At 36.1% G+C, this 24,359-nt stretch overlaps 2 protein-coding genes across 8 annotated transcripts; one reads left to right on the top strand and one right to left on the bottom strand.

Moving 5' to 3' along the window:
• Positions 1-35: 35 nt before the first annotated feature.
• On the bottom strand, positions 36-13,701 carry LOC100262175 (uncharacterized). 4 transcript variants are annotated; one of them, XM_002281360.5, is made up of 8 exons: positions 13,193-13,701; positions 9,978-11,330; positions 7,123-8,895; positions 5,644-6,759; positions 3,165-3,269; positions 2,879-2,968; positions 1,071-1,181; positions 36-992 (listed from the first exon to the last, which is right to left on the bottom strand). In XM_002281360.5, the coding sequence occupies exons 1-8, from the start codon at positions 13,250-13,252 to the stop codon at positions 450-452; spliced, it is 5,151 nt and encodes a 1,716-aa protein (XP_002281396.3). In that variant the 5' UTR covers positions 13,253-13,701; the 3' UTR covers positions 36-449. The 4 variants fall into 4 exon arrangements, with proteins under 4 accessions (XP_002281396.3, XP_010663302.1, XP_010663301.1 ...); XM_010665000.3 differs by having other exon boundaries at positions 36-963; positions 13,193-13,670; XM_010664999.3 differs by having other exon boundaries at positions 9,978-11,275; positions 13,193-13,669.
• A 3,011-nt stretch (positions 13,702-16,712) lies between these two features.
• Positions 16,713-23,865, top strand: LOC100257028 (heparanase-like protein 1). Of its 4 annotated transcripts, none has more exons than XM_002284434.5 (10): positions 16,713-17,243; positions 18,756-19,015; positions 19,138-19,174; positions 19,358-19,541; positions 20,259-20,407; positions 20,497-20,730; positions 22,321-22,510; positions 22,664-22,789; positions 22,912-23,011; positions 23,253-23,865. In XM_002284434.5, the coding sequence occupies exons 2-10, from the start codon at positions 18,806-18,808 to the stop codon at positions 23,640-23,642; spliced, it is 1,620 nt and encodes a 539-aa protein (XP_002284470.1). In that variant the 5' UTR covers positions 16,713-17,243; positions 18,756-18,805; the 3' UTR covers positions 23,643-23,865. The 4 variants fall into 4 exon arrangements, with proteins under 4 accessions (XP_002284470.1, XP_010663310.1, XP_010663309.1 ...); XM_010665008.3 differs by lacking the exon at positions 16,713-17,243 and adding an exon at positions 17,344-17,627; XM_010665007.3 differs by lacking the exon at positions 16,713-17,243 and adding an exon at positions 17,475-17,701.
• Positions 23,866-24,359: the final 494 nt, after the last annotated feature.

Below are 24,359 nucleotides of genomic sequence, written 5' to 3'. Positions count from 1 at the left end.
CATCCATAAGCATTAACATGAGGAAGCCCAAGCCCTGCTCTTTGAACGCCTGGTTATCATTGATATTAAATTTCAAAGTGTGTTCACAATTTGTGTACAAAGTTAACCAAATTTTGGCCTACTTTTTAGAACTTTGGTATGGCCTGCCTCAAAAACCCTCAGGAATCCAAACTGAAACTTGGCTACTATTGGAAGAAATTTCACCGTATACTCCTGTAAAGGTTCCCGGCCCTATGTTGGGAGAACTACGCATATGTTAGCATCATACTATAGTCCTGATAATGGATTCTCCAAAAGAATCTGCACTTTTGATCATAGTGAGCTTACCAATGTTGTGTTTGTGGAGGGGACGCAGGCCTCCCTTGAAATACCTAGATGCAATCTTGCATATGGAGTCAAAGCAGATGTCATCACTTGGAGGGGAATTAGAATTACTGTCCTGGACGCGCTCAAACTTCATCACCCACGCTGGCAGTCCCTGCTGAAAAGAACTGCTCAGCTCTATCCATGAAGCTGCTAGGGAATCTAAAGTGCAACATCAAAGCAGAGGGAGTTTCCGGGGCTTGCATATTGTGCTTCAAGGCCATTTCTTCACATGTTTTTAATCCTTTGCTATCTCTTTGGTTTCGCATCTTGCCAAGTCGGAGGCTGTTTCCTGAGGCAACACCTTTACCTAAAATACCCCGGGTGCTTCTTGCATTATGACGGCTGGGTCTTAAAGATACGTCCATTAGAAGTTTTCTAGATTCAGGTCCCACTGTATTGCATTCACTAGAATCATCCATTCGAGTACTGTCTAGGATCGAATTGGATCGAACTCCAGGCAAAGCATTTCTACAAGACCTCAGTAATGAAAGAAGCATGTCCATACTGACTTCTTGTTGAACCACACCCTTGTTCTGTTCACATCCATAGCAGGCAGCAACTAGCGTGCCGGCCAAGATTGGCATCAACTCAGGGTCGCTGAAGAACACAAATGGTAGATCACACACCTGTTTACTTAAATCTCAACAGTTAGATTTTCTCAATAACACCTTAAGATACAAAAATCCTGTTAAAGATTCACCGACCTTGTGAATAATGGTTGGGCTTTTTCCCCATCGCAGGACAGCTTGGTTCCCAGGGTGGAACAAGGAAAAATAGCTAAGAAGCAACAGAGATTCAAGCAGAAGCAAACCAACCTGGCATACATAGAGGAGACAACAAATATTTAGCAAGGGCTGCTTCAAACATTAAAAGAAAGAAAAAATCCTGTTCCATCTACAGCTATGATGTAACACAAACATGAGCCATGAACAATAGTTGACTGCACTCAAGAAAAGCTTTGTCCTTGCAAGTTAAGAATCAAGAACAATAAACTATTATCTCAAATCTTGGACGATGTAATATATGCATGAGCACTGGTTATATCTTCCTCTCAAAAGATGTGACAGACTCATGCCTCAAGGCACTTGCGCTAGAGGCTTACACCCAAACAGTCCATGCTGCCTGCCCCAAGGTTTGCTGTATAAACAAGGAAGGTTACTCGTGCCTTGTATATTAACCTTGAGTAGGGTCTCATCATGGAAATGAAACTGAACATTTATTTCTCATTGAGGATTGTCTCCATAGACTTTGTAGTTTGTACAGGTGGGGAGCAACTGGATAATAACATTGTCTGAACATCAAGGAGTAGATCAATTTACATATGAAGCATAGTACTAGAGCAAATGACGAAAACTTGTCTTGGATGTCTGGATTAGAGCTGGCCAATGACCAAATATTTAAGTACACAAGCAGCAATTTTGGTAAGTCCTGGTAGCACTTATCAAGGGAGGCCTCCAATTGAATCATCTATCTTTATTAGAAAAAAACTAAGTCAATACTGCTAGCATCACAACTATCTATTATGGACAGCAGTCATCTAACTGTCCTGCAACCAAAATTTCATCCACCTGCTGAGGCTGGACTCTCATCAGATTGTCTAACTATTTGCAGCCTTTATAGAGAAAGCAAAACCAAAGCCACTAACATGACCTAATTTGAGCTCTCTCATTGTCCAAGCTAATGCAGAATTCTAATTAGGGCTTTAAACATTTTCACTATTAAAAACCATGGTGAGATGGAGAAGAAAAAAAAAAGACAAGAATCCTTTTGGGAAACTATGCCTCAAGAATGCTTCTGCAGAAGGGGGTGGAGGGGGGCAGGTAAGAGTGCAAGAGAGCTTCATCAAAACTCAAAGGTGCCACATTCCACAGTTTCCAATTTGCAGTTCGCATGGCAGGCAGTCCTCTTAAGAATGCAATGAAAACATTGAAAAGATTCTTGCGTCATGCTTTGGAAAGAAAAAGGAAAATTAAAAAAAATAAATGCAAAAAAGACACTAAGACATCTCACAAAATATTGGCAAGATAATGTTGGAATAGATTGAAGGGAAACAAAGATTAAAAATAACTGCAACTTAACATAAAAAAAACATAAGTTCTGAAAAAAAAATTCACATTGGAACAAATGAAGTCTTCTTCCTTTTTATTTTTTATTTTTTCAATTTGATAGGAGAGTTGAACAGAACCTTATTTGTAATTGCTCACTGGAAACCCAGTTATACACATGAAAAATATGATAACTAAATATCCTTCATATTAAAACATAAATATTAACATAAATTTTACCCTTAATTTCAAGTTCATTGTTCCTCTTGGAATATAGTCAAAGGATTGATTCATTAGATATAGTTGGCACCAATCTAGGGTGTAGACCAGTGATGGAGAATTCTGACATAATTCTGTTTTATGTTAAGTGTTGTTCTTGCATCATTTCAACATATTTAAGTGTGTTTCTGTGTTGTATATGGCATGTGATGTGACAATGTAAAAGAAGGAAACTCATCATGAATCACCTGATCATAAGCTACTTTCCATTTACTGGTGCAATGGGAAAGAAGGAAACTCATCAAATGAAAAAATTCCATTTTCAAGTCTGGCCTAGCCTGTAATTAATTCAGGAGAAAAGGAAAATGTCAAACTTGGAGCAGAATATATCAAAGAAGCATTTCACAAAAGAGAGCAGAGAGATCAAAGAATCAGAATTAAACAAAGTTCAAGGAGTTAAATCCATCCAACCAAAAAATAAATTAATTAATTAAATAAAATATAAAACAGGACAAGCAAAATGAAATAACTCACTAGCATTCTCTGCATAAAAGTGATATCTATTAAAGCTAAATTGTTCAACACCTTCAGCACCCCAGTTGCCACTTCTTCGAAATTTGATGGAAGGACATAAGAACCCTGAAACAGAAAATTGCCCATTTAAGTTTATGATGTTTAGCAATTTTTTAACAGAAAAGAAAAATTAAATCATCTAACTAATCATAATCATAATATCACAAGCAGAACATAACTTAATTACTTGTTTTTCCCATTTAACTGGCATCACTTACCAGCAATAACAATACTTATTGGCATTGATGTAACAATCATGAGGGTACCGAGAACTTCTAAGCCTTCATAGAAAAGTTAAGAAATATTCAACAAAATATGTTGGAGAGTGCTAATTTGCTTCAGCGTATGCCAAGCATGAAGTAAAACCTACCTAGAAATGGTTTTGTAGTGTGCAGAGGAAGTTGGAAGCCAAAAAAAGAAAGTTAATGGAACCAAATACAAAGAGTATAGCAACAAGTGGGATGAGCAAATTAACCTACATAGATGGTATTTGGGCAGCTATCACTGATAAACGATAATTAGTGATAAAAATGCTTGGGTTCATCTGTCCAAATCAGAAAATGAGAGTTTTGGTTTTATGACCAAGTCAGGTAGACTTTCCTAGATAATAAAATGATGAAATGGCATGGTTCTAGATTGCTCATGTGGCTTAATGATACATTTCATAGGTGTCCTATACAGTATTGATTACCAGAGAAGCTAGAAGTTGGGCTACCGCCTTCAGGGTATTAGGCAAGAGGATCCTTTATTCCCATTCTTTCACCCTCATTGTTGATGTTCTTATCAGAATGATTTCTTGACTAGAGAGCTGAGGTTTTGAGGAACTGTTTGCTTTTGGCAAAGAAAGGACAACTATCACCTTCCTCCATACCTTTTTTTTTTTTTTTTTTTTTTTATCAGAAACGAAGAAAAGTATATTAATAAAAGAAAAGATACAGGAGAAAGAAGAGAAACAAGAGAAAGAGAGAAAACCAAGAGAAGGATGAGAGGTCCTTCCCACAAAACAAAAACTGAACAAAAGAGAAAACACCCAACTAAAGAAAACTAAAAACACAGAAAAACCTCAACACGCTCAAACTTTTGAAGCGCAACTGCAGTCCAGTTGAGTTGTAAAACACTTAGAGGAACTCCTCTAAAAGTTGCAATACAAGAGGCCCAAAGAGAGGAATAAAACAGAATCAAGTCCCATAACATCTCTTCCGTTCTCCCCTTATCCTCAAAAATCCTATTGTTTCTCTCTTGCCATACCATCCATAACAAAGTAAGGCAAGCGATTTGCCAAAGTGTCTTGCCTCTTAATGAGTTCCCCAAGCCTTTAAAAGCAATAACCAACATGTCCTCAATACTCCTTGGAGGAACCCAAGCCAACCCTGCTAGATTGAACAACTTGTGTCAGAGTCCAATGGTAACAGGGCAATGAAGAAAAAGGTGGTCTATCGATTCTCCATTTCCTTTGCAAAGAATGCGACAGAGGGATTTGTAGGGTACTATCACCTTCCTCCATACTTTTCTCTCTTCCACAATTTAAAACCAAGTGGCTTGTCCTTAAAGCCTTTGGGATGGTATCTGATGTAAATATATATGTTGACAAAAGCACTTCGTTAGGAGTTAATACCCACCAAGAGCATAAAGGTTAAAATTTGGAATTGGTCATGTATAATACCAAAATTATTGCCAAATATGTATCACTAGCACACAGTACTTCAAGTTTTTAGCAGCATAAAGTTTGATCAGGAAATAAATAAACTTCAATGCCATATACACCAAAAATTTTGAATTTGAATATGAACTTTCAATCTTGAATCATATGACACAAGATGGGTTGCAAGGTAAAAAGCAAATCACATTGTGACAGAAAAGCTAAAAAATAGCTGAATACAAAAACACTATAAATCAAAGAGCAAAGTGTTAATCTTTTCCAGTTTATTTAACTTTTTCAGAACCATGGTCCATTAAAAGACCTGTACAATCTTATTAAAAAAATCAGATATATCTTAGACATAGGGAAGAGAGGGGGCACAGCCTGGATCCCCACCTATCCTGAACCTATCATAATGACTAAAGCACCCACTAAATCAAAGCCATAATACCATAAATGTACCATAGAAATTTGTATACATCTGAACTGTAGGCAAAATCCGTGACATGTGGCATTCACCCATGTCAAGAATGAGATCCTACAATGAAAACAAACAAAAATTTTGCAGCATAAAAAATTTGTAAAGGAATGGATGGAAGGTCAAACATGAAAATGAATCAACATATTCTCATAAGCATGACACAGGCTGGGAAAATAAGTCACCAAAACGACAAAAGCAAACTGTAGTTTGAGAAGCAAGGTCTGTACAAATCTCAGAGCATTCACAGAAACTCTTCATGATGAAACGAAATATATTTCTCAACTTCATACCAATATATGAGAAGTTAGCCGCATGGTTACCTGTTCTGAAGACAATCTATTGTTTGCTTGCAACAGCACAGCTGTTAGAAGTGAAGGAAGACTGACTAGGCCAGTATCAGAGATAGCAGAAAGAAGAAATGCCATCGGTTGCTTCAAGCTTGATATGTTCTCAGTCTTTTGTTCAGCGCAAATATTCTTTGAATTCTGCTCACCTTTTTGAGGTATACAAGACTTGGAAATATCCTCACTCAAATTTGTCTGAGAGCTATCTGAAGCATCTGTCATGTTTGAATCAACATTATTCAACTCAATTGAAATATCAGCCAGCCTCTTCTCACAATCCTTGCCTATGGATACTGACTCAATATTTCTATTTATTTTACATGGTTCATCTAATGGCCTATCCTCTGGTACATCTGGTAGAGGTAAAATTGTGCTACCATTTAGTGTGGATAATGGAGGTCTGGGATCTCCACTGGAGTTATTTACATAGGAATGTCCAAAATCTGCAGACTCTGTAAGTTTAGCTTCTTGAATTTCGTTTCCTGTAATTGTTTCAACTGGGAAAGATTTCCAATCAATCAAAGAAATGGTTCTAGGTCTGGATGTTAAAACTGTCAATAGATTTATACTTAAGAGAATAGATGAAGGAAACGGTGCTCCTTCCACCTGGGGCCTATCATAGAGAGCAAAAAGATCCCGTAGCCGGTGAATAACTTGATATGCAATCACAAGCTCCAGCAAACCATCCTGCATTTGAAGTTGGCGTTCATCAGAGCTAATATGACCAATAATTGTAGTAACAGTCCATAAGAACCCATCCAATACTTCAGATATTGACTCAAAATTCTCCACTGATGCTTTGCTTGATGACAAACTGGTACTACCAGGGATGTTTAAAGATGCTGCGATCTTAATATAGTTCTCAAGAGCAGCTGACAGCATGGGGATAATCGGGGGCAAGAGATTCTGGGCCAGAAAATAACTCCTGGTTGCAGGCACAGATAGTACCACCCTCAAAAGTCTCAGAAGATATATTGTCACTTGGCAAGCTTCAGGTTTTGACGTGTGAGAAGCAGGCAAGGCAGAAGCAATAAAATCAACCAGACCAGCTTGGCGAGAAGCATTCAGCTCAGGGTCTTTTCCCTCCAAAAACTGTGCTCAAGATCAAAATCAACAAATTAGAAATCAATCAGATTTTCCCAAAATCAAATAAAATAAGTGCAAAGAGCACACTGTGCATAGGTAGCAGTAAAGAATAGTTTCAGCTAACTAAAAATTTACTATGTGCATCACCAGACTGTAGGTTTGTACCTTACGATCTCTCAAAATGTGCCTACCCAAAGAAAGTTGACCCCTGCTTCATTTTCTATACTCACTAGGGAGAAAGCCATAAATTTATAGCAAGTTATTGTAAAGCTATGAACTCTGAAACATAACAGCAACCAAATCCAATGGTAACCATGTTGTCAATATTTAGATCCCGACAAGGTTTAAAACAAAGTTCTAAACAAGTACCTTAATCATTTCAGCAGTTATCAGTCCTATACTTGCAGCTCCTTCCTTCCTTGCTTGCCTGAGTTTCTGGAGTTCCTGAAGCCACCTGCCAATTTTTGCTCTTGCAGTTCCCATAGCTGTCCTATATCCAATACCAGCATTTTCATTACCAACTGGTGGCTCAAGAAATTCATATTTTAGAGCCATAAGCTTTTGCCGGATCCTTTTAATCCTTCGTCTCATAGATTGTTGCAATCCAACATTGCCAGTTGGAATAGTAGCACTTCCCAAACCTGAGATGCTGGTTGCTTGATAATCTTCATTATTGTTGGTTGGGGTAGATCTACCCTGACTGTCTTTGTTCAAAGAACGACGCAGTAAAGGTGAAGATTGATCCCTGAAATCCATTGAAGCTCTCTCCCGTATTTGCTCCAGGTAAAACTTACGACGTTGTTCACTTTCACTAAGTTTCTCAGCTAATTTCTGGGCCAGGAGTTCAGCTTCCTCTTGCTGGGCTTTGGCTCTAACTTCCCTTCTCCGCAGTTGTTCAATGGCCTTTGCTTCACGTGCTGCACTTGATGCTTTGCGTTCCTCCTCCCTTCTAAATAGGGCCTCTTCCTTTTTCCTCTGTGTCTCAGCAAGTCGCTGCAACTTTTCAGCTTCAATGAGTTTCCGGCGTTCCAAAACAGCTTCTTCTCTTGCCATGTCCTCTTTCTGTTTAGTTTTTATCACCTGTAGTTTTTCAGCTCTCCTCACCTCTGAATCATGAAGTTTCTGACGCAACATAAGCTTTTTATTCTCTTCATTTAAGGATGTAATGAAACGAACCTCATTAACTTTACTGCTTTCATCACCAGCTCTTCTCACTACTTGGGCTAGAAAAGCTTCATGCCGAGACTCACTACGCTGATGACGAGCATACATTCCCTCTCGTAACTTCATACTGCGAACAGCCTGCCACTCGTTAACGCGATTTAATTTTTCTGATGTACGCTGTAGCTTTTGAACCCTCTCATTTTCCAACTCACTTCTAATCCTCATAGCCCGTGCATGCTTTTCTTCTGCTTCCTTCTTCAGATCCAAAGCGGTTTTCTTTCTTTTCTCAGGAGTCATTAATTTATCATGCAAAATGCGTGCACGCTCAACACTTCTCCGGCTCATTCCTGGAGAGTGTGAAACACGAGAAGAAACACGAAATGGAGATGCAAGTATGTCCTCCCAGTTCCTTTTCTCCTTCCAAGCATCCATGGATTTCCATGAAGGTGCATTTCTCTTTTCCTTTTCCTTATCCTTATCCTTTTCAGCAATAGGAATTTGTCTCTTCAAATGATCCATGGGTTTAGGGTTTTTCTCAATGTTGCTTTCTGTTAACATTGTATCTTTCTTAGGAAGAAGCTTATCTGATTCAGATGTGAATCCAAGATGTTCTCTCTTTCCTTTTCCAGAAAAAGCAGAACCATCCTTGACAGGTAACCTACATGAATTTGGATCAGAAGTGGAACAGTTTTGTGAAGAAACACGGCCATTTTGCACAGAGTTTAACTTGCTGGACTTGACAGGTTCAACATTCCGCTTCTCTGCATTTAAGTTGCCCTGAATGAGATCAGAAACTCCACCCTGCTTTCTTGGCTTCAATATTGAATCTTCACAATATTGAATAGGAAACTCGGGCCCTGGGATTTTTGGATCATTAACTTGGCGCATGCTAGCTCTCTCCTGTTGAATTTTTTTAAAGGCCTCAAGAGATGAAGACAGTATTTCAGCTCTATGTGGAGATGTCGTCATTCTCCGAACCTGCACTCAGCATCAAGTGAATAACATTGTCCACATTATAGAACTTGGTGCAATGAAGATAGACTTTGCAATACTTAGTAGAAGAATCTGATGGAGTTAGCTTCACAAGTAAACAATATATGGAAAAAGAAAATCATTCATCATAATCGTTCCATCACCTGCTAGTTTCCAAAACCAAAACTTGCAGAAATAAATGTACACACAAACTAAAAAGCAATATATAAGTGTGTAGATATTCACATGCATACAAAATACAATATTCTCCTCTTATGGAGCTTAACTAAGATGAGGGTTACCTTTTTCCTAAATGGTACACATGTATACATGGAACAAATTCCTCAATCACCAGTTCCATCATAAAATTACTAACCACTCCCTTCTCATTTGTGATAAAGCTCTTAATAATTTGATAAATGACATGCCAATCCTGTTCAGTTTCAACCTCAGTAAAAACAAATTATCTTACATAGGAATCAATGCAAGGACCATGTCAAACTAAAGTTCTTAGCCAAAAAGTTTTTGTCCAAAAAATAAATTCCTTGAGAATTGAAAAAAAAAAAAAAAAAACATATCAAATATTTATATTCATTGATCACCATCATCAGAGCCCTAAAGGGTTGCAACAAGACACAATTTTGTAAACATTTTCTGTGCAACATCAACAAATATATTTCTATTTTCTTCCCAAAAAAATTGATAAATATGTTTACTTCTGATCCTTTTCAGAATTTGAAACTGGTATAAGGAATTATTATCTTATAATTTAATTTTCTATGTAACAGTCAAAGGAATGGCAAAATGGAATTCATGGTCTCGGATATTTTGATGACCAATGAAAAATAAATAGCATTTTCCCTACTTCCAAAATTTTCCCAACTGAACACGGAGAAAGAAAGAGAACTGAAAGCACCATGAGGGTACGATATGCTAAAGCCCAAGAATAAAGCTTCTTGAGAGATGTGCAGTATAGGACTGACATGTAAGCATATTTATGCATGTGTTGCTTTTGATGATGAATGATTCAAATATAACCTTGGAAGCCATTTGTCACATTTATAAGGAAAAGAGGCAAGCATATATACCTCCCATGAGAGAGCATGAGGCCGGCGGTGATCAGTTTTCATGGTCATTGGTGTAGAATCGGTTAATTGAGAAGAGGATTTTTTCACCTTCTCAAATTCCTTCACTCTACTATTTAGCTCTTTAAAGTCAGATGCAGCTTCTTCAAGAACAAGAATAGCCTCTTTCATCTGCTCCAGATCGCATTCTAGTTCACAAAGAAGATAAAGTTCATCCACAGCCCTATTAAGATTCTCAAATAGAAAACACCAAAGCCGCTGCCTAAACCTTTCTTTGCTTTCCCCTGCATCACCTTCTCCAGAGGAACTCATAATCTCCAATTTTGATGCATCATGATGTATTTTACTATCCTGTGCAACCCCAGAGACTTCAACAGAGTCTGTTATAGTGGATTCTACGGAAACTTCAGGTCCACTATTTTCAGGTGGATATGACATGGAGTCTTGGACAACCATTAGTGTGGTTGAATCACCATTTCTAACTGGTAGTTCAGAAATTTCTGAATGACTATCCTGAGACATAATGATGGGTACCTGAAGTTTCACTGTCATCTCAGCATCTCCACCAGTCGGACAACTAGAACTTAAAGTGCAATCATTTATCAGTTTGACACATTCATGGTGAACTTCCTTGCAATATGAAACATCATTTTTTGGTCCTGTTCCACCATCCTCAACCAATACTTCCATATCTTTCAAAGATATTTCATTTACCTTTGTAGATTTCCCTTCAATTGATTCATTCCCAAGAGATAACGAATTCTCGTTAGCAACAACATCAGCATTCCCAGATATTATCTCCAGGTGGTTCCCTAGAGGATCAGTACAAGAAGAAACACACGAGACCAAATCATTACTAATCTCAGAATTCCTGCAGACTGGCAGATTATTATCTGAAATAGCACCAAACTTAATTTCAGGCCCCACAGAGCTTTCCTGATTCTGTACAAAAGTATCCTCCTCAAGATCACCCCATTTGATTTTGTGAACCACATCAGGCTTATCCTTTTGAGGAACTTCTTGAACGTTACCAGTTCTACTATTAGAATTTGTTGGAAGTGTGGTACCCGACTGGGATGATTTGGAACATCCACTATCTTGATTAACTACACATTTATCAAGGTAACTTACACCTTTTTCATCTTCATTTGATACAGGAATAGGATTCCCAGCACTACCCTGGCTATGCATGGAAAAATTCCCCCCTGCCTTTGGAAATTTGGATCTACGCTTGCCATTTGAATCTCCATTTTTTCCATTTAAAGAAGACTGATTATGCAGAAAAGTAGACGAATGTTTTCCTGAAAATCCCCCGACCCAACTTTGTAAGGAGAACTTTGAGCTACTTCTATGCTTCTGGAAAAGAAATAAGAAAACAGAAGATCTAAGGTGCACTACAGATAATGGGATAAATTGATCATTTCTTGAAAAATCTATTAAGTTGTATAGAGTCAACTCTTAGGTCATAACAATGAGAACTAGAAAAACTCAAAATGGAACAATTGCAAAATTATGAAACCTAATATGATTAGCAAGAATATGAGAAAATCACATGAGAACAACATTGAGAGAGAGAAATCCTCCAATGCATCACAAAATATTAAGCAAGCATCATATATAACCAGGTCAAAATTGGTTCTTTTCCCTAAGCAAGTGGGATGCAAGCTCACACAGCATACCCAAAGAAATAAATAAGAGAAAACTCTGAGCAAATCCCACATGATTGGATATAAAAGGAGAACAAGCAACCTCTCTATTGCCTGTCAATCAATCTGTATCCTCATACAGACTATTCAACCATTAAATAAAAAAATTCTCCCTATTAATTAGTTCTCTTGGATAACAATGAAATCACTCCTAAGGCATGGCACTTACAGATGCCATTTGTTCTACTTTCAGTTGACAAAGCTGGTCATGGTGTAAAAGCTCCAAAAGATTCTTATAGTAATTGCTTCAGAATATTCACCATTGCTAGAGTCAAACAGTAAGTAGTGGAACTTCAGGCAGTTTTACTGGGCTTTGGAGGCTTTCTTCTTCACCACCACTGAATCAAATCCATAGAATTAAAATAATTTCAACATATTTATAATTTATTTTCTTCTGAAATTGACACATCAGGAACCTCAGAAGAATAATGGAAGAAAGTATAAAATCAGCCCAGATATCCAGAAAACATTAACACGGAAAAAGAGGATCTCTTTTGCCAACAGTCGGGAGGATGTTCTCAAAGCAAACAAGAAAATAATTCACTAATGGCTGAGAATCCTTAGCCTGTGAAGGAACCTCAAGAGGGAAATAATCAGTAAATGCTCTCCACTTTAAATATCAGAGTATCAATGGCCATCAAATGTTTGCCACCAAATTCTTAGGGGCAGCATTGGAAGGTTAGACGGCTTGAAAAAACTTACAATTAGAAAGATATTGATTACCCAACAACATTATTAAAAAAGGGGGAAGGGGGGTGGGGGGAAAGAAAAAAGAATGTTGTGCAATTCATTTATTTGGCATGACCAGTGTGATCTATCTACACTTACTATGTAATCTCAAGCCATTAATTCTATGCTGTAAAAGACCTAAAGTCTTAACTAAATCTTTCAGAGACCATATTATTCGGACAGAGTGCACAGTCTAAGATCTAATGAGAATAATCTAATTACGGGTCTTTTTAGCCAGTATTCTAACTTCCCAAATAGCATGTGTCTTCCATATTCCTTAAATTGAACTAATTGATGGTGATGATCAGAACCAAACCTAGAGTTCTCAATATCACAACTGAGGCTGAACTGCAGCCTATCACAGACATAAGACCTAGATTCCATAAAACCAAAACTTCAATTTTAGCAGTTGTTTTGGGTTATCTGTAATGTATCCAATGAAATAACAAATGATGAGGTAAGTACCCCAAAAATGGAGAATGTTGTTTACACCATTTCAGCTTTAGTTTCTCTACAATATTCCATCCAACAAATGCAAGCAATCTTACCCTAGGTACCATTGATCAATGAGGTGATTATTAAGCCAAATACAACTACTTCCCTTAATCAAGTTGAACTTTTCATTTCTTGAACAAAAACAACACAGAAAGAAACCCTCAAAATTTTCTTTTCTTTTATTTTCCTTTGTTTTCACAGCAACCAAATAGAGCGTTGATATGATCAACTAAAAAAATAAGTAAAAATGATAATGTGTTTCCAAGAAAATGACAAAAACAAGAACACCTTTTTCACTTCGAACCATCCCGAGCCATGATCGTCTACTGCTTCCCCGCTGTTCTCCATCGGGAAATCGATGACCCCAGATTTTCCACTCAAAACAAACACACAAAATTACAACAACAAATGGGGTCAAATCTTCACCAACTTTATTAAAATCAAAATTCAAGAACCATGGAATCGAATTGGGAAACAGAAGGAAACTCAATGATGAGAAAATCGCCGGAAACAGAAACGGAAAACACTGGTGGCTAGAAGGGTTGGAATCGTTGAATTCAAACTCCACAATTTAAGGGAAATAACATGTCAGAGCTGGAAATAAAGTCCAGAGAAATGAAATTCCAGTCCCGGGATAATTCCAGTGAAAACTTGATAAGAAAAATGATCGAGAGAAGAAGTTTTTTCTAGGGTTTGGGGAACTTTTAGACGGAAAAGGTAGGAGGGAAGGGAAAGAAGAAGAAGAAGAGAGGGAGGTTGTCAAAGTGAATTATATACTGCTGGAATGAAGAAGGTGGTGAAGGACCGTCCAATTTGACAATACTCTCATTCCTTTTTCAACCTTATTACGAAGGTGCCCTTACATTACAAAATGACTTCAATGCCCATTGGATCTCAAAATTAATGTCACTATCTCAATAAAGTAGTCTCTTATTTTCCAAAAACAAAATAAATTAATATTTAATATAGAAATTTGGAACACACTGAAATGGGATGCTCTTATTTTTTCAAAATTATTATAATTTTACATATTTGATGAGCCAAGTATGGCAAACTTTTAGGAAGTCAAAAACCCATTTTTATGACAAGTTTACCCAAAAAGCTTATGATTTTAAAATAATTTAATATAAAAATAAGAAAAATATTACTTATTATAAGTTTTTTATTTTAACTTAATGAATAATTTTTTTATATTTAATAAAACTTTTATAATATCAATATTACCCTTTAAAAATTATGAATTTAGTTTTACTTTAAAACAAAATATAAAAATCAAAGCCCATTGATATCAAAATATAAGGGTCTCTTTAACACCATTTTAAATAATATTTTTCAAAGATCGGTTTTTAATGTCAAGTTAGTTTTTAATTATCTCTAAGAACAAGGTCTATCATTTGAAAATTCAGTGGACATTTGGTAAATAAATTTAACAACTTAAAGTAACTTAATAACTTAATTTAAGTCATTAAATAAATTAAACATATTTTATAAAATAACTTAGTGATATAACTTAAAATAAAAAAAAGTTTAAGTAATAAGTAAAAACAATTAACTTATTTTAAGTTCACACATTGATTTTACATTTTTAACCTTATTGGTCATAATTACCTATACGATGTCTTTTGTTCATAACCTTTATTGTTACTCAAACTTTTTTACCCTAATTATAATTTATGAAGGTAAATAAATTTTAAGTAAATTTTATCAAACAACCTTAATACTAAAAGTAAAAATTAAGTATTAAGTTTTAAGTTAATAATCTAATAATAATTTAACTTAAAATTAACTTAAATCGTTAAGTAATAAATATTAAGTTTTATCAAATAATATATAATACAATGATTTTAAGTGTTAAGTTAAAAATATATGAAATCGATTCTAAAAAATAACAAGTTTATTAAAAATTGCCAAACCCTATTTTATAAATTCAAAATTATTTACTTTAAGAATGGTTTCAAACATACTTTTCTACATTGTATGATTCACCTTCTATTCCCTTCCGCCTAACAAAAGCAGCCAGGATGAGTTAGAATCCAAGATTTTGAGCAATGTTGGTGCCTGCTGGCTAACATTGAATGCCCAAAAAGCATGAAATCCGGTTTGGTGAAGACCATAGTGGAGAGGAGGGTCACATCAAGGTGGGTGGGGTTTCGTTTTAGGGAAGCACCACATGGACTAGAAGACCATTTGTGTCCAAAGATTGGTTGTGGCCCATTTCCCACTTTTCCTCCCTCTCATTTTCTCAAGAAAAAAAATTTGACTTCCAAGAAAACCCACCTCCCCAATTCATGAGATTTTGTCAGAAACTTTTTGAAAAATGGTAGATAGACAGACAGACAGATCTACAACTATATCTTGAGATTTTGAATGATGTGCTGATAATGTGGGAGATGAAGAACAGGGTCTGACATGCCTTCAAAACATACCATGGATGCACTTGAAAGCTAGTTTGGTGGAGCACTCACTCTATGGTGATTGGATCAGGGCAATGTGGACTATGTCACCCTTTCGAATTTTTCAATGGGGCCATTCTTTACCAACATTTTCAAATTTCAGGCATGTGATGAGTTTGATTGGAATTCAGAAAAGAACAATTCATACTTCAATAATCAACATCATAATAAGTATACACATATTTATAAAAAAAGTTCCTTTCAAACGATTTTTAAGAAATGAAAAAGCCTTTTTTTAATATAATAAAAGCTTTTTTTTGTCTATTTGACTAATTTTATTCAAAAAACTTCAAATGAAAGATAGAAAAATTTTGCTTTTTAAAATGATTTTATTGACTTTTGCAAGACAGATATTAAAAACCTATTCTGATCGAAATAGAAAAAAGTAACTGTCGTATTCAATTTCTTTTAAGTGATGTTTGTTTCAATCGTTACTCCAAATTAAACATAGTTTTTAATGTTGATTGGATAAATGAAATCAACAATTGGGTCAAAATCTTCGAACTTTTTTATTAAATTAGGTATAAAAAACGAGGGTCACGTAATACATAAAAGTTTCTTTCAAATGTTTTTTAAGAAATCAAAAGCTGTTTTTAAAATTTAATAAAAGTTTTTTTATTTGTTTGACTAATTTTGTTCAAAAAACTTCAAGTAAAAGACAAAAAAAATATTCTTCTTAAAAAAAAATTATTGATTCGTACAAGATAAATATTAGGAAACCATCCAAATCGAGACTAAAAAAGTAGTACTCGTGTTCCATATCTTATGTGACGGTTGCTTCAATCATTACTCGCATTAAACATAGTTTTGAGTGTTGATTGAACCGATGAAATCAATAATCGGATCAAAATCTTCAAACTTTTGTATTAGATTAGACATGAAAAATGAGGGTTATGTACACATAAAAACAAAAAAATAAAATAAAAAATACAAAGACCATGGAATGGGTACTTTTCACCAGAAGTGAAGAAATAGGAAGAGAATGGCATTAGGTAGAATCCACTTGGGGGAAACAACACTACAAACATTGGGCACCAACCCTCACTCCATGGAAGTTGAGGCACCAACCAATCTACCATTGCTCTAAAAGGTAAAACCCTATTTTCTTGGGCCTGCTAGCCCTTAGGAGACTGTTCTTGAGCTAGCTTGGAGTGATTCAAAATGGGGTTTAGACTTTAGAGATCTGGCCCAGCACATGGATCGGATTTGTCCACACCAAACTTTGACTTTATGGAACGAAAATAAGGACAATGTTTTAGATCTGGGTTACAGTGAAAATTTAAATAAAAATAGTTCAGAAGATGGGTCATACATATTTACCAATGCTTAAACAAATCTAGAGGCTGAGAGATAGTGTAGTTAAATCATGGTCACTTATAATATACACTAACCCCAAAAACATTCTTTCCCCATGAGGAAAACCCTTGTTCTAGGAAGCAAAGATTTGGTGCAGGCATCACTTCCAATTCAAGCTACGCTCATCACGCTACACTCGCAACTTGGAATCTTAGCAAATGATATAAATATATGTTCATTGAAAAGCCAAGACCTGCCACCTCTAAGCCTTATCTTAACCTTTCTTATAAAGCTAATTAATCAACTCAACTGTAATCCACACCTAACAGCTGATCATTTACGTTCAAAACCTCACATGGAATGGAGGAATTCTTACCCAAACCCGGGAATCTGACTCCGACCCATTTCACCTGACGGTGTCGTCTTGTCGTTGGTTGGTACATCAGGAATAGAAGGGAGAGGAAAGTGAGAAAAAAATAAGGGAAGGGAGAGAAACGATAAGCTTCTAGTCTGAGCAGTCGATGTTTTGATGGGTTTTTTGTGGGAAGAGTTGCTTCAGAATTGAGCCCGCTCAACCCTTGTCACTGTCGGTGAGTGTTTTCTTTTCTTTTTCTTTTTTCTTTTTTCGTTTGAGGTTTTCTTTTATATGGCTTGTCCTTAATTTTCCGTTTGGTTGCTGAGAAAGTGTGGAAAAGACAGGAATGTGTAAGGGTGATCTTATGTTCTTATCGGTTTGGGTTTTTCATCCAAACCCGGGAAATCTGAGTCCGATCCATTTAACTTGAGATGGCCTTTTTTAGCTTGTCTGTCGGTTTAACCGCACCAGTAAAGCCAAAGAGAGAAAAAGCGAGGAAAGAGAGAGTGGCTTATCTACTAGTGCCAGCACTCAATTATTTGATGTATTTTCTCTCGGAAAAGTTGCTTCAGATTTGAGCTCCACTACTATCACTAATGTTGAGCTCTCGTCATTTAAGGTAGCTTTTATCTGGGTGATCCTTATTTTCCCGTTTGGCCAGAGAGAAAATGGGGTGTGGGGGAAGACATGAAAGTGAGATTTGAATCTTACGTTGTATGTTGTCTAGGTTTCTTACAAATTAAAATTTAGCACAACTCGGCTAGAGAGTTGTATTTGGTTCAGTTGAAGTGATTTTTTTTTTCCTTGAGGTTCCAAATAGTAAAGCCTTAAAATTCAGTCCTCTTTTCCCCTTGAATTTTTGGCAACCTAACAGTGCATGATGCCTGATTTGGTTATTCATTCATACTAAATGCTGGTATTATGTGAAAAAGCTAGTACTTTGGTTATCTTCTTCTTCCTTTTTTTTCCTGGTTATATTAAAATTTAAAAGTCAGCTTCAAGCACTACTGTTCTTCATAATTTGTGCTCTTTCTTGACCTTTTAGATCTGATTTTCTCATTTCAGTGGTTTTCTTGATACGCAACAATGGATAATTGGGGTGGCTTTGCTTTCACTCTCGGTATCTCTTATAAATTTTATAGATAGGAATAAATGCCCATGAGCTGGAGTCAGACAGTTTTCTCAGATATAAGATTTCTATCTTTGAAATGCTCATCAATGTTTGAAACATTTCAAACCCATCTCTGATTGGTGAAAAGATTTTATTGTTGGTTTGATCAGTTTTTCTGATGTATGGGTTAGGCATTGAGAGACTGTTTGAAGCCTTTGGGATTTAAACACTCCTTATGGGGTTTTGTTTACTTACCAATTTTCTTGCATGGTCCAATTGAAACAGCTGTTGTAATAGTCCAGGTCTTATTTTTATTTTCATTTAATTTCTCTGTGAAGCATTATTGTTCTTGGCTTTCCTGTGGTTACCTGTTACTGTGCTTATAAAATAAGTTAAGAATTTCACATACAATGTCAACTTTCTGAGTTCTTGATTCCAATCTGACACTACATATATCTGAATTCACTTGGTAATTGTAAATTGTTCATCCCTCTAGAAAAAATTGATTTAGTTTAGGGGCTAATGATTTACCTCAAATTCTATGTTTTCCTTTCTGTGATCTGTTGAAATTTTATTCCTTGTTAGAAACAAGGACTGCTAGCACTCTATATTTTAACTTTGTCCTTTTTCTTTCAGTTAATTGACTGAGTTGAGTTAGTATTGAGGCTGGTTTGCTCGTTCCCCCAATGGGATTCCGCTTCTTCTTATTTCTTTTTCTTGCTACCCTCCCTGCGTTCTTGGCTCAAGAATTTGAAGATGCAATAATTAAAGTTGATGGGGCTACAACAGTTGCTGAAACTGATGCTAACTTCATCTGTGCTACTCTGGATTGGTGGCCTCATGATAAGTGTAACTACAACCACTGTCCATGGGGATATTCATCTGTAATAAATATGGTACAGCTCTAAAAAGTTATTCTTCTTGCTAAGACTTGATCAGCTTTCCCAGATTTTAAATTAGCTTCTGCAGAAAAATAAAACCATGAAGTATATTGATTAGTGTGTTTTGGTATTCTCAGGACTTGTCTCATCCTCTTTTTGCCAAGGCAATTGAAGGTTTGTATATTTGGATCATTAAGCTTGTGTCACCCTGAGAGTGGCCTTTTCTTGTGGGATTCAAGCATGACTAAAGCCTAAAGAATTACAATATGGTTTTTGTTGATTAGCATCTTGCTGGACTTTTTATTTTTGTTTTCTTTATGAAATGTTATAATGCTCTGAGTGTTGGTGTATTGACAGCTTTTAAGCATTTGAGAATAAGAATTGGAGGTTCTTTGCAAGACCAAGTATTATATGATATCGGATCTTTGAGGTCCCCTTGCCATCCTTTTAGAAAGATGAATGATGGATTATTTGGATTTTCGAAGGGATGTTTACGCATGAGTAGGTGGGATGAGCTAAACCGCTTGTTCAGTCAGACAGGGTAAATATTTAGCTTTTGAACTTCCAAATAATTTCCAATCAATTATTTGTGTGGGATATGTACAATTCAACTGATCAAGTGTCGGTTGGCCAAAACCCCTTATTTATAATTGATAAAGGAAATCTTTTATTTTTCATGTAACATTGTTGTCATTTGATCTATATTTTGGTTAACCCCAATGCTAAGGGTCAACTTTCTTTTCTATTATTTTCTGTTTCTTTTGATTCCATGAAACTGTGGTTCACATACTTCTATTTGTTTCTTTCTTTCTTAACATGGATTTGGAAACAGATATGCATTCATCAGTGATAGGTCCAGGGTTTTTTTTAAAATGCATGAAAAAGTTACTTTATTAATATAGATGTGTATATCCATTTCAATGCAGCATTCATAGAGAACAAACTTATCTTACTGGATCTGTTTTTTCTTTTTTGTCCATGAAACAGTCTTATTAAAAAAAAAAATTCTTTTTAGCAACAGAGGAGTGCTGTTCTCAGCAGCACATGTTTTTCATTCTTACATTTTTCACACCAGAACTAGTATCTGAAGAGGAGATAAATGCCATTTAACTTGCTAATTGTTGTCCATATAGGGTTGAGTTTCAAGTATTTCTTCTTCTTCTTTTTTCCCCCCAAAGAAAACATCCAAGTTTGCAATTCATAGATGGAGAGGGGACATACTTTTGATGTCATTACTGTTTGAATCTTGTGGTTGCAGAGTAATTCTGACATTTGGGTTGAATGCACTCTATGGGAGGTACCAGATTAGAAAAGGCGCATGGGCCGGAGTTTGGGACTCAAGTAACACTCAGAACTTCATAAAGTACACTATTTCCAAGGGATACCAGATTGATTCATGGGAATTTGGTAGGGTTTTGCAAGAAAATCTCCTGCTTTTCTAAACTGTAGTGTTTTGCCTCGGCCTTATTCCCCCTCCCCACCTAATGCCTTTTCAGGTAACGAGTTGAGTGGAAGTGGAGTTGGTGCAAGCGTTAATGCTGAACAGTATGGGAAGGACTTAATCAACCTTAAAGCTATCATCAATAAGCTGTATAATAACTCGAATGTCAAACCATTACTTGTAGCACCAGGAGGATTCTATGAACAGGATTGGTATGCTAAGCTTCTTCAGGTTTCGGGTTCAAGCACAGTCAATGTTGTGACACATCATATCTATAATCTGGGTGCAGGTGAGTCCCTGTGATCAATTTGTTAATCACCATTTTTTTTCCTCAATTCTTTGAAAAAAAAAAAACTTTTGATATATGAACATAAACATTATTCATTATATAAACTTTGGATTCTGTTACCAAAAGAAATACAGCTATTTAATGTACAAAATAATTATATGAATAAATTGTCAATTGGTTATAGGGGGTGTAGTCATCTGGTTCTCACAAGAAGTAATGTGATCTTCTTGTGTGAGACTTTGGGAAGCAATTAAAGTGAAATGAGAGAATTTGGGCTGTAAACTGTTCTTGAAAATGGTTGTTTGTTCTTTAGAGCATAACACAATTTTCTAACTCAGAAAACATGGTTTAACAAACTTGGAATAAAAAACAGTTTTTGAAAATGGTTGTTTGTCCGTTAGAGCATAACACAGTTTTCTAACTCAGAAAACATGGTTTAACAAACTTTGAATAAAAAACAGTTTTTTGAAAAATTGTTCCAAAAGCAGGTTTTTTTTTTTTTTTTTTTAAGAATGTGTTCAAAGAAACATTGAAAAAATGAATAATATTTTGGAAACTTTTGCATTGTACACAAGTGTACAATGCTTTTATGAAGAATAAGCCCAGGGAACAATTTTTCGTATTTGAGTTCCCGATTAGAATTTTGTTTCTGAAAACAATTAAAAACTGTTTTTGAAGAACTGTTTTCAAAACATTGCCAAACAAGCCCTTTATTTCTCATTGCAATTTTCTGGTCAGAAATGGGAAAGGGTTTCATTTTGGCAGGATGTGTGGTCTGGAGAGGATACGTTCATGGGGAAGTTTCCAATTTTTTGTAGGAATGCAGCTAATGAGGAGGAGGCTTGGATGGGTTGGATGGGGGGGGGTGGGGGTGGTGTCACTGGATGCCAGGTTTCAGAAGGGACTAACAGAATCAGCAGATAGAGGAAGTAGTGATTTCTGTGGACCATATTCAGAAAGGAAGGTGTGGCAAACAAAAACAATGTCATGTATTGAATTCAGACCTTGGATAAAAACGTTTATAGTTGAGCATTTTAGAAGGAGGTGGTAAAGGTGGTAGAATGAAGCCTGGCATTCTTGGGCCTCTCCTGAGGTGGCTTTTTTCATATGGATGGGTGTGGGCATTCATTGGGCTCTCCTGAAACAGTTAAGTTGATGATTGCCAGTTGGCATAATAATTTTTCATAAGGGGAAGAAGAAGGGTGTTGAGGGGTGGCTAGTTTAAAGATCCTCCTGGGACTTTGTTGTTGATTCAGAGGGTACTTTAAGAGAGGCTGTTGCTGCTTTTGTTTCGTTTCTTTCTAAATCTTACTCCCTTTCTTTTTCCTTTGTTTTTATTTCCTCTTTACTGTATATTGTAACATGCCACATGTAGTAGCTATCACTCCTTTTTGGCCCTTTCAATAAGATCTTTTATTGATTAGAAAATAGTTGTGGTTTTTCATTTCTTTTGAGAGAAACAATTCACGGCCATTGTGAAAAAACACACAGATATACATTTTTTTTACTGTATATTGTACACATCGTTTCTTTAGTTCTCATATTCCCCATATAGATTGCCATTAACATTCACATTTCTGTCCGTTTCAGGTGTAGATCCCAATCTTGTGAGTAAGATACTGAATCCCCATTACTTGAGCAGGGTAGAAGAAACATTCAAGAGCCTTGACAAAACCCTTCAAACCTGGGGCCCTTGGGCTTCTGCTTGGGTTGGAGAATCTGGTGGGGCTTATAACAGTGGTGGTCATCTGGTGTCTAACACCTTTGTAAACAGCTTTTGGTAATCTTGTTTGCCTCATTGCATTCATCATTATTTTTCCTTCCAACTGCAGCTTTCCTTTGCCTGAAAAAGGAGAAATTTCTCATTCAGCTATTACTGGACTGTGTTCTTAGACATCACAACTCACTACATATATTTGTAAATGAAATATAGGTACTTAGATCAGCTTGGAATGGCATCCAAGTACCACACTAAAGTTTATTGCAGGCAGACTTTGATTGGTGGAAACTATGGTCTCCTCAACACAACCACTTTAGTTCCCAACCCTGATTATTACAGGCAAGAACCTTGGGATTGATATCTTTGCAATTGAATTTTTATTCAATAAGAACCAAGATAAAGTACATTTTGCCCTTGAAAGGTTTATATAATCCAAAAATCTGGTATTTGATTCTGAACAGCGCCCTTCTGTGGCATCGACTCATGGGAAAAGGTGTACTTGCTGTTGATAGTACTGCCTCACCATTTTTACGCTCTTATGCCCATTGTTCAAAAGGGAAGGTAAGTGCTTTATCGATATTATTCCTTTTTTTTTTTTTCAAATGAAGGGCAATAGTGTGTCAAGGTAGGAGGTTTTCATTACACAAACAGGGGTATGAAAAGATTCTCGTCTGGGATAGTGTATCCATATTTGCAAATCTAAAAGAAAAATAAAATAAAAACTGAATTTCTAGTGATATTTTTTACAGGTCCACCTAGCCCATTGTACAATTTTTTGACCATTGCCATTGTGTCATTACAGGCAGGCATAACTTTACTCCTGATCAATTTAAGCAACCAGACCACATTCCAAATCAATGTTGAGAACAGCATGAACCTCAACTTGTTTGTGAAGAAGACAACCATGTACAGAGGAAGTGCTTTCATGCGTGGTCTCAAGAAATCAGCGTCATGGATCGGAAGTAAGGCAGATGAACAATTATTCAGAGAAGAGTATCATCTAACTCCAAAAGATGGGTACCTCAGAAGCCAGACCATGGTTCTAAATGGGATGCCCTTGGAGCTTACTGATGATGGAAACATCCCAAGTTTGAACCCAGTACGCCTTAATCTGAATGCACCGATATTCATCAATCCATTGTCCATTGCATTCATTGCATTCCCCAACTTTGATGCCCCAGCTTGTGCGTGATCCTTCATCCTTGTGTAAACTCACCTCTCAAGCTATATATCTTACTAGGTCATGACTGCAGAAGCTAAGAGTTTGTATTAAGAATAAGATCAAGATCATTGTATGTAGAGCAAGTACACGGATATCTGTTGGGAACAAAACAAGAAACAATGAATCAATTGTAATTATCTATCTATCTATATATATATGTATTGTTAAAAAAATAGCTATGTTTGGCTATCAATGTATGCTTCAAGTCTGAAAGTAAATCCAGGCTTTATTAGAGTTGGGTTTGTTGGTTTGGACATATATATAGACACTTGAGAGTTTTTTCAGGGGCAAGACGAATCTGCAAGCAGACATTCATGCTTGTTTGAGTACTAGCAATTAGATTTCTTGATACCATTCTAAATATTGCTGCCAAATGTTTCCACCATAGGGAGAATATATACATTAATTCCACTATTTAAGCAACCCCCAAATCTCAAGTATTAATTTAATTCAAATTTGTGACATAGGGGATTGAAAAAAGGAAAAAAAAATAAAGAAATAAAGACTAAATTTAGTGTGTAAATTCCGACTCCTAAAGATGTATGATGAAATTTAAGTTATTAGATGAATGTTAAAAATAATGGGATGTATAAATAATAGGATTATGGTACCAAAAAATATATGATTAAGGTTTTAAATGTGTATGTGACATGATCTGATTAGTCAATATACACATATTGTGGCGGA

Source organism: Vitis vinifera, chromosome 17 (assembly GCF_030704535.1).
Source record: "Vitis vinifera cultivar Pinot Noir 40024 chromosome 17, ASM3070453v1".
Taxonomy (NCBI): Eukaryota; Viridiplantae; Streptophyta; class Magnoliopsida; order Vitales; family Vitaceae; genus Vitis; species Vitis vinifera.
This window is presented reverse-complemented; position numbering and strand designations above follow the sequence as displayed.

What these genes read in the sequence shown, in the direction of transcription:
- LOC100262175 (XM_002281360.5), bottom strand. Translation starts at nt 13,252, where the DNA reads ATGGAGAACAGCGGGGAAGCAGTAGACGATCATGGCTCGGGATGGTTC. An exon ending in CTTTTATGCAGAGAATGCTA is followed by an intron (nt 2,969 to 3,164) that starts GTGAGTTATTTC and finishes AATTAATTACAG; the next exon opens with GCTAGGCCAGACTTGAAAAT. An exon ending in GGAAAGTAGCTTATGATCAG is followed by an intron (nt 1,182 to 2,878) that starts GTGATTCATGAT and finishes TATGTATGCCAG; the next exon opens with GTTGGTTTGCTTCTGCTTGA.
- LOC100257028 (XM_002284434.5), top strand. Translation starts at nt 18,806, where the DNA reads ATGGGATTCCGCTTCTTCTTATTTCTTTTTCTTGCTACCCTCCCTGCG. An exon ending in TTTTGCCAAGGCAATTGAAG is followed by an intron (nt 19,175 to 19,357) that starts GTTTGTATATTT and finishes GTGTATTGACAG; the next exon opens with CTTTTAAGCATTTGAGAATA. An exon ending in CGCTTGTTCAGTCAGACAGG is followed by an intron (nt 19,542 to 20,258) that starts GTAAATATTTAG and finishes TTGTGGTTGCAG; the next exon opens with AGTAATTCTGACATTTGGGT.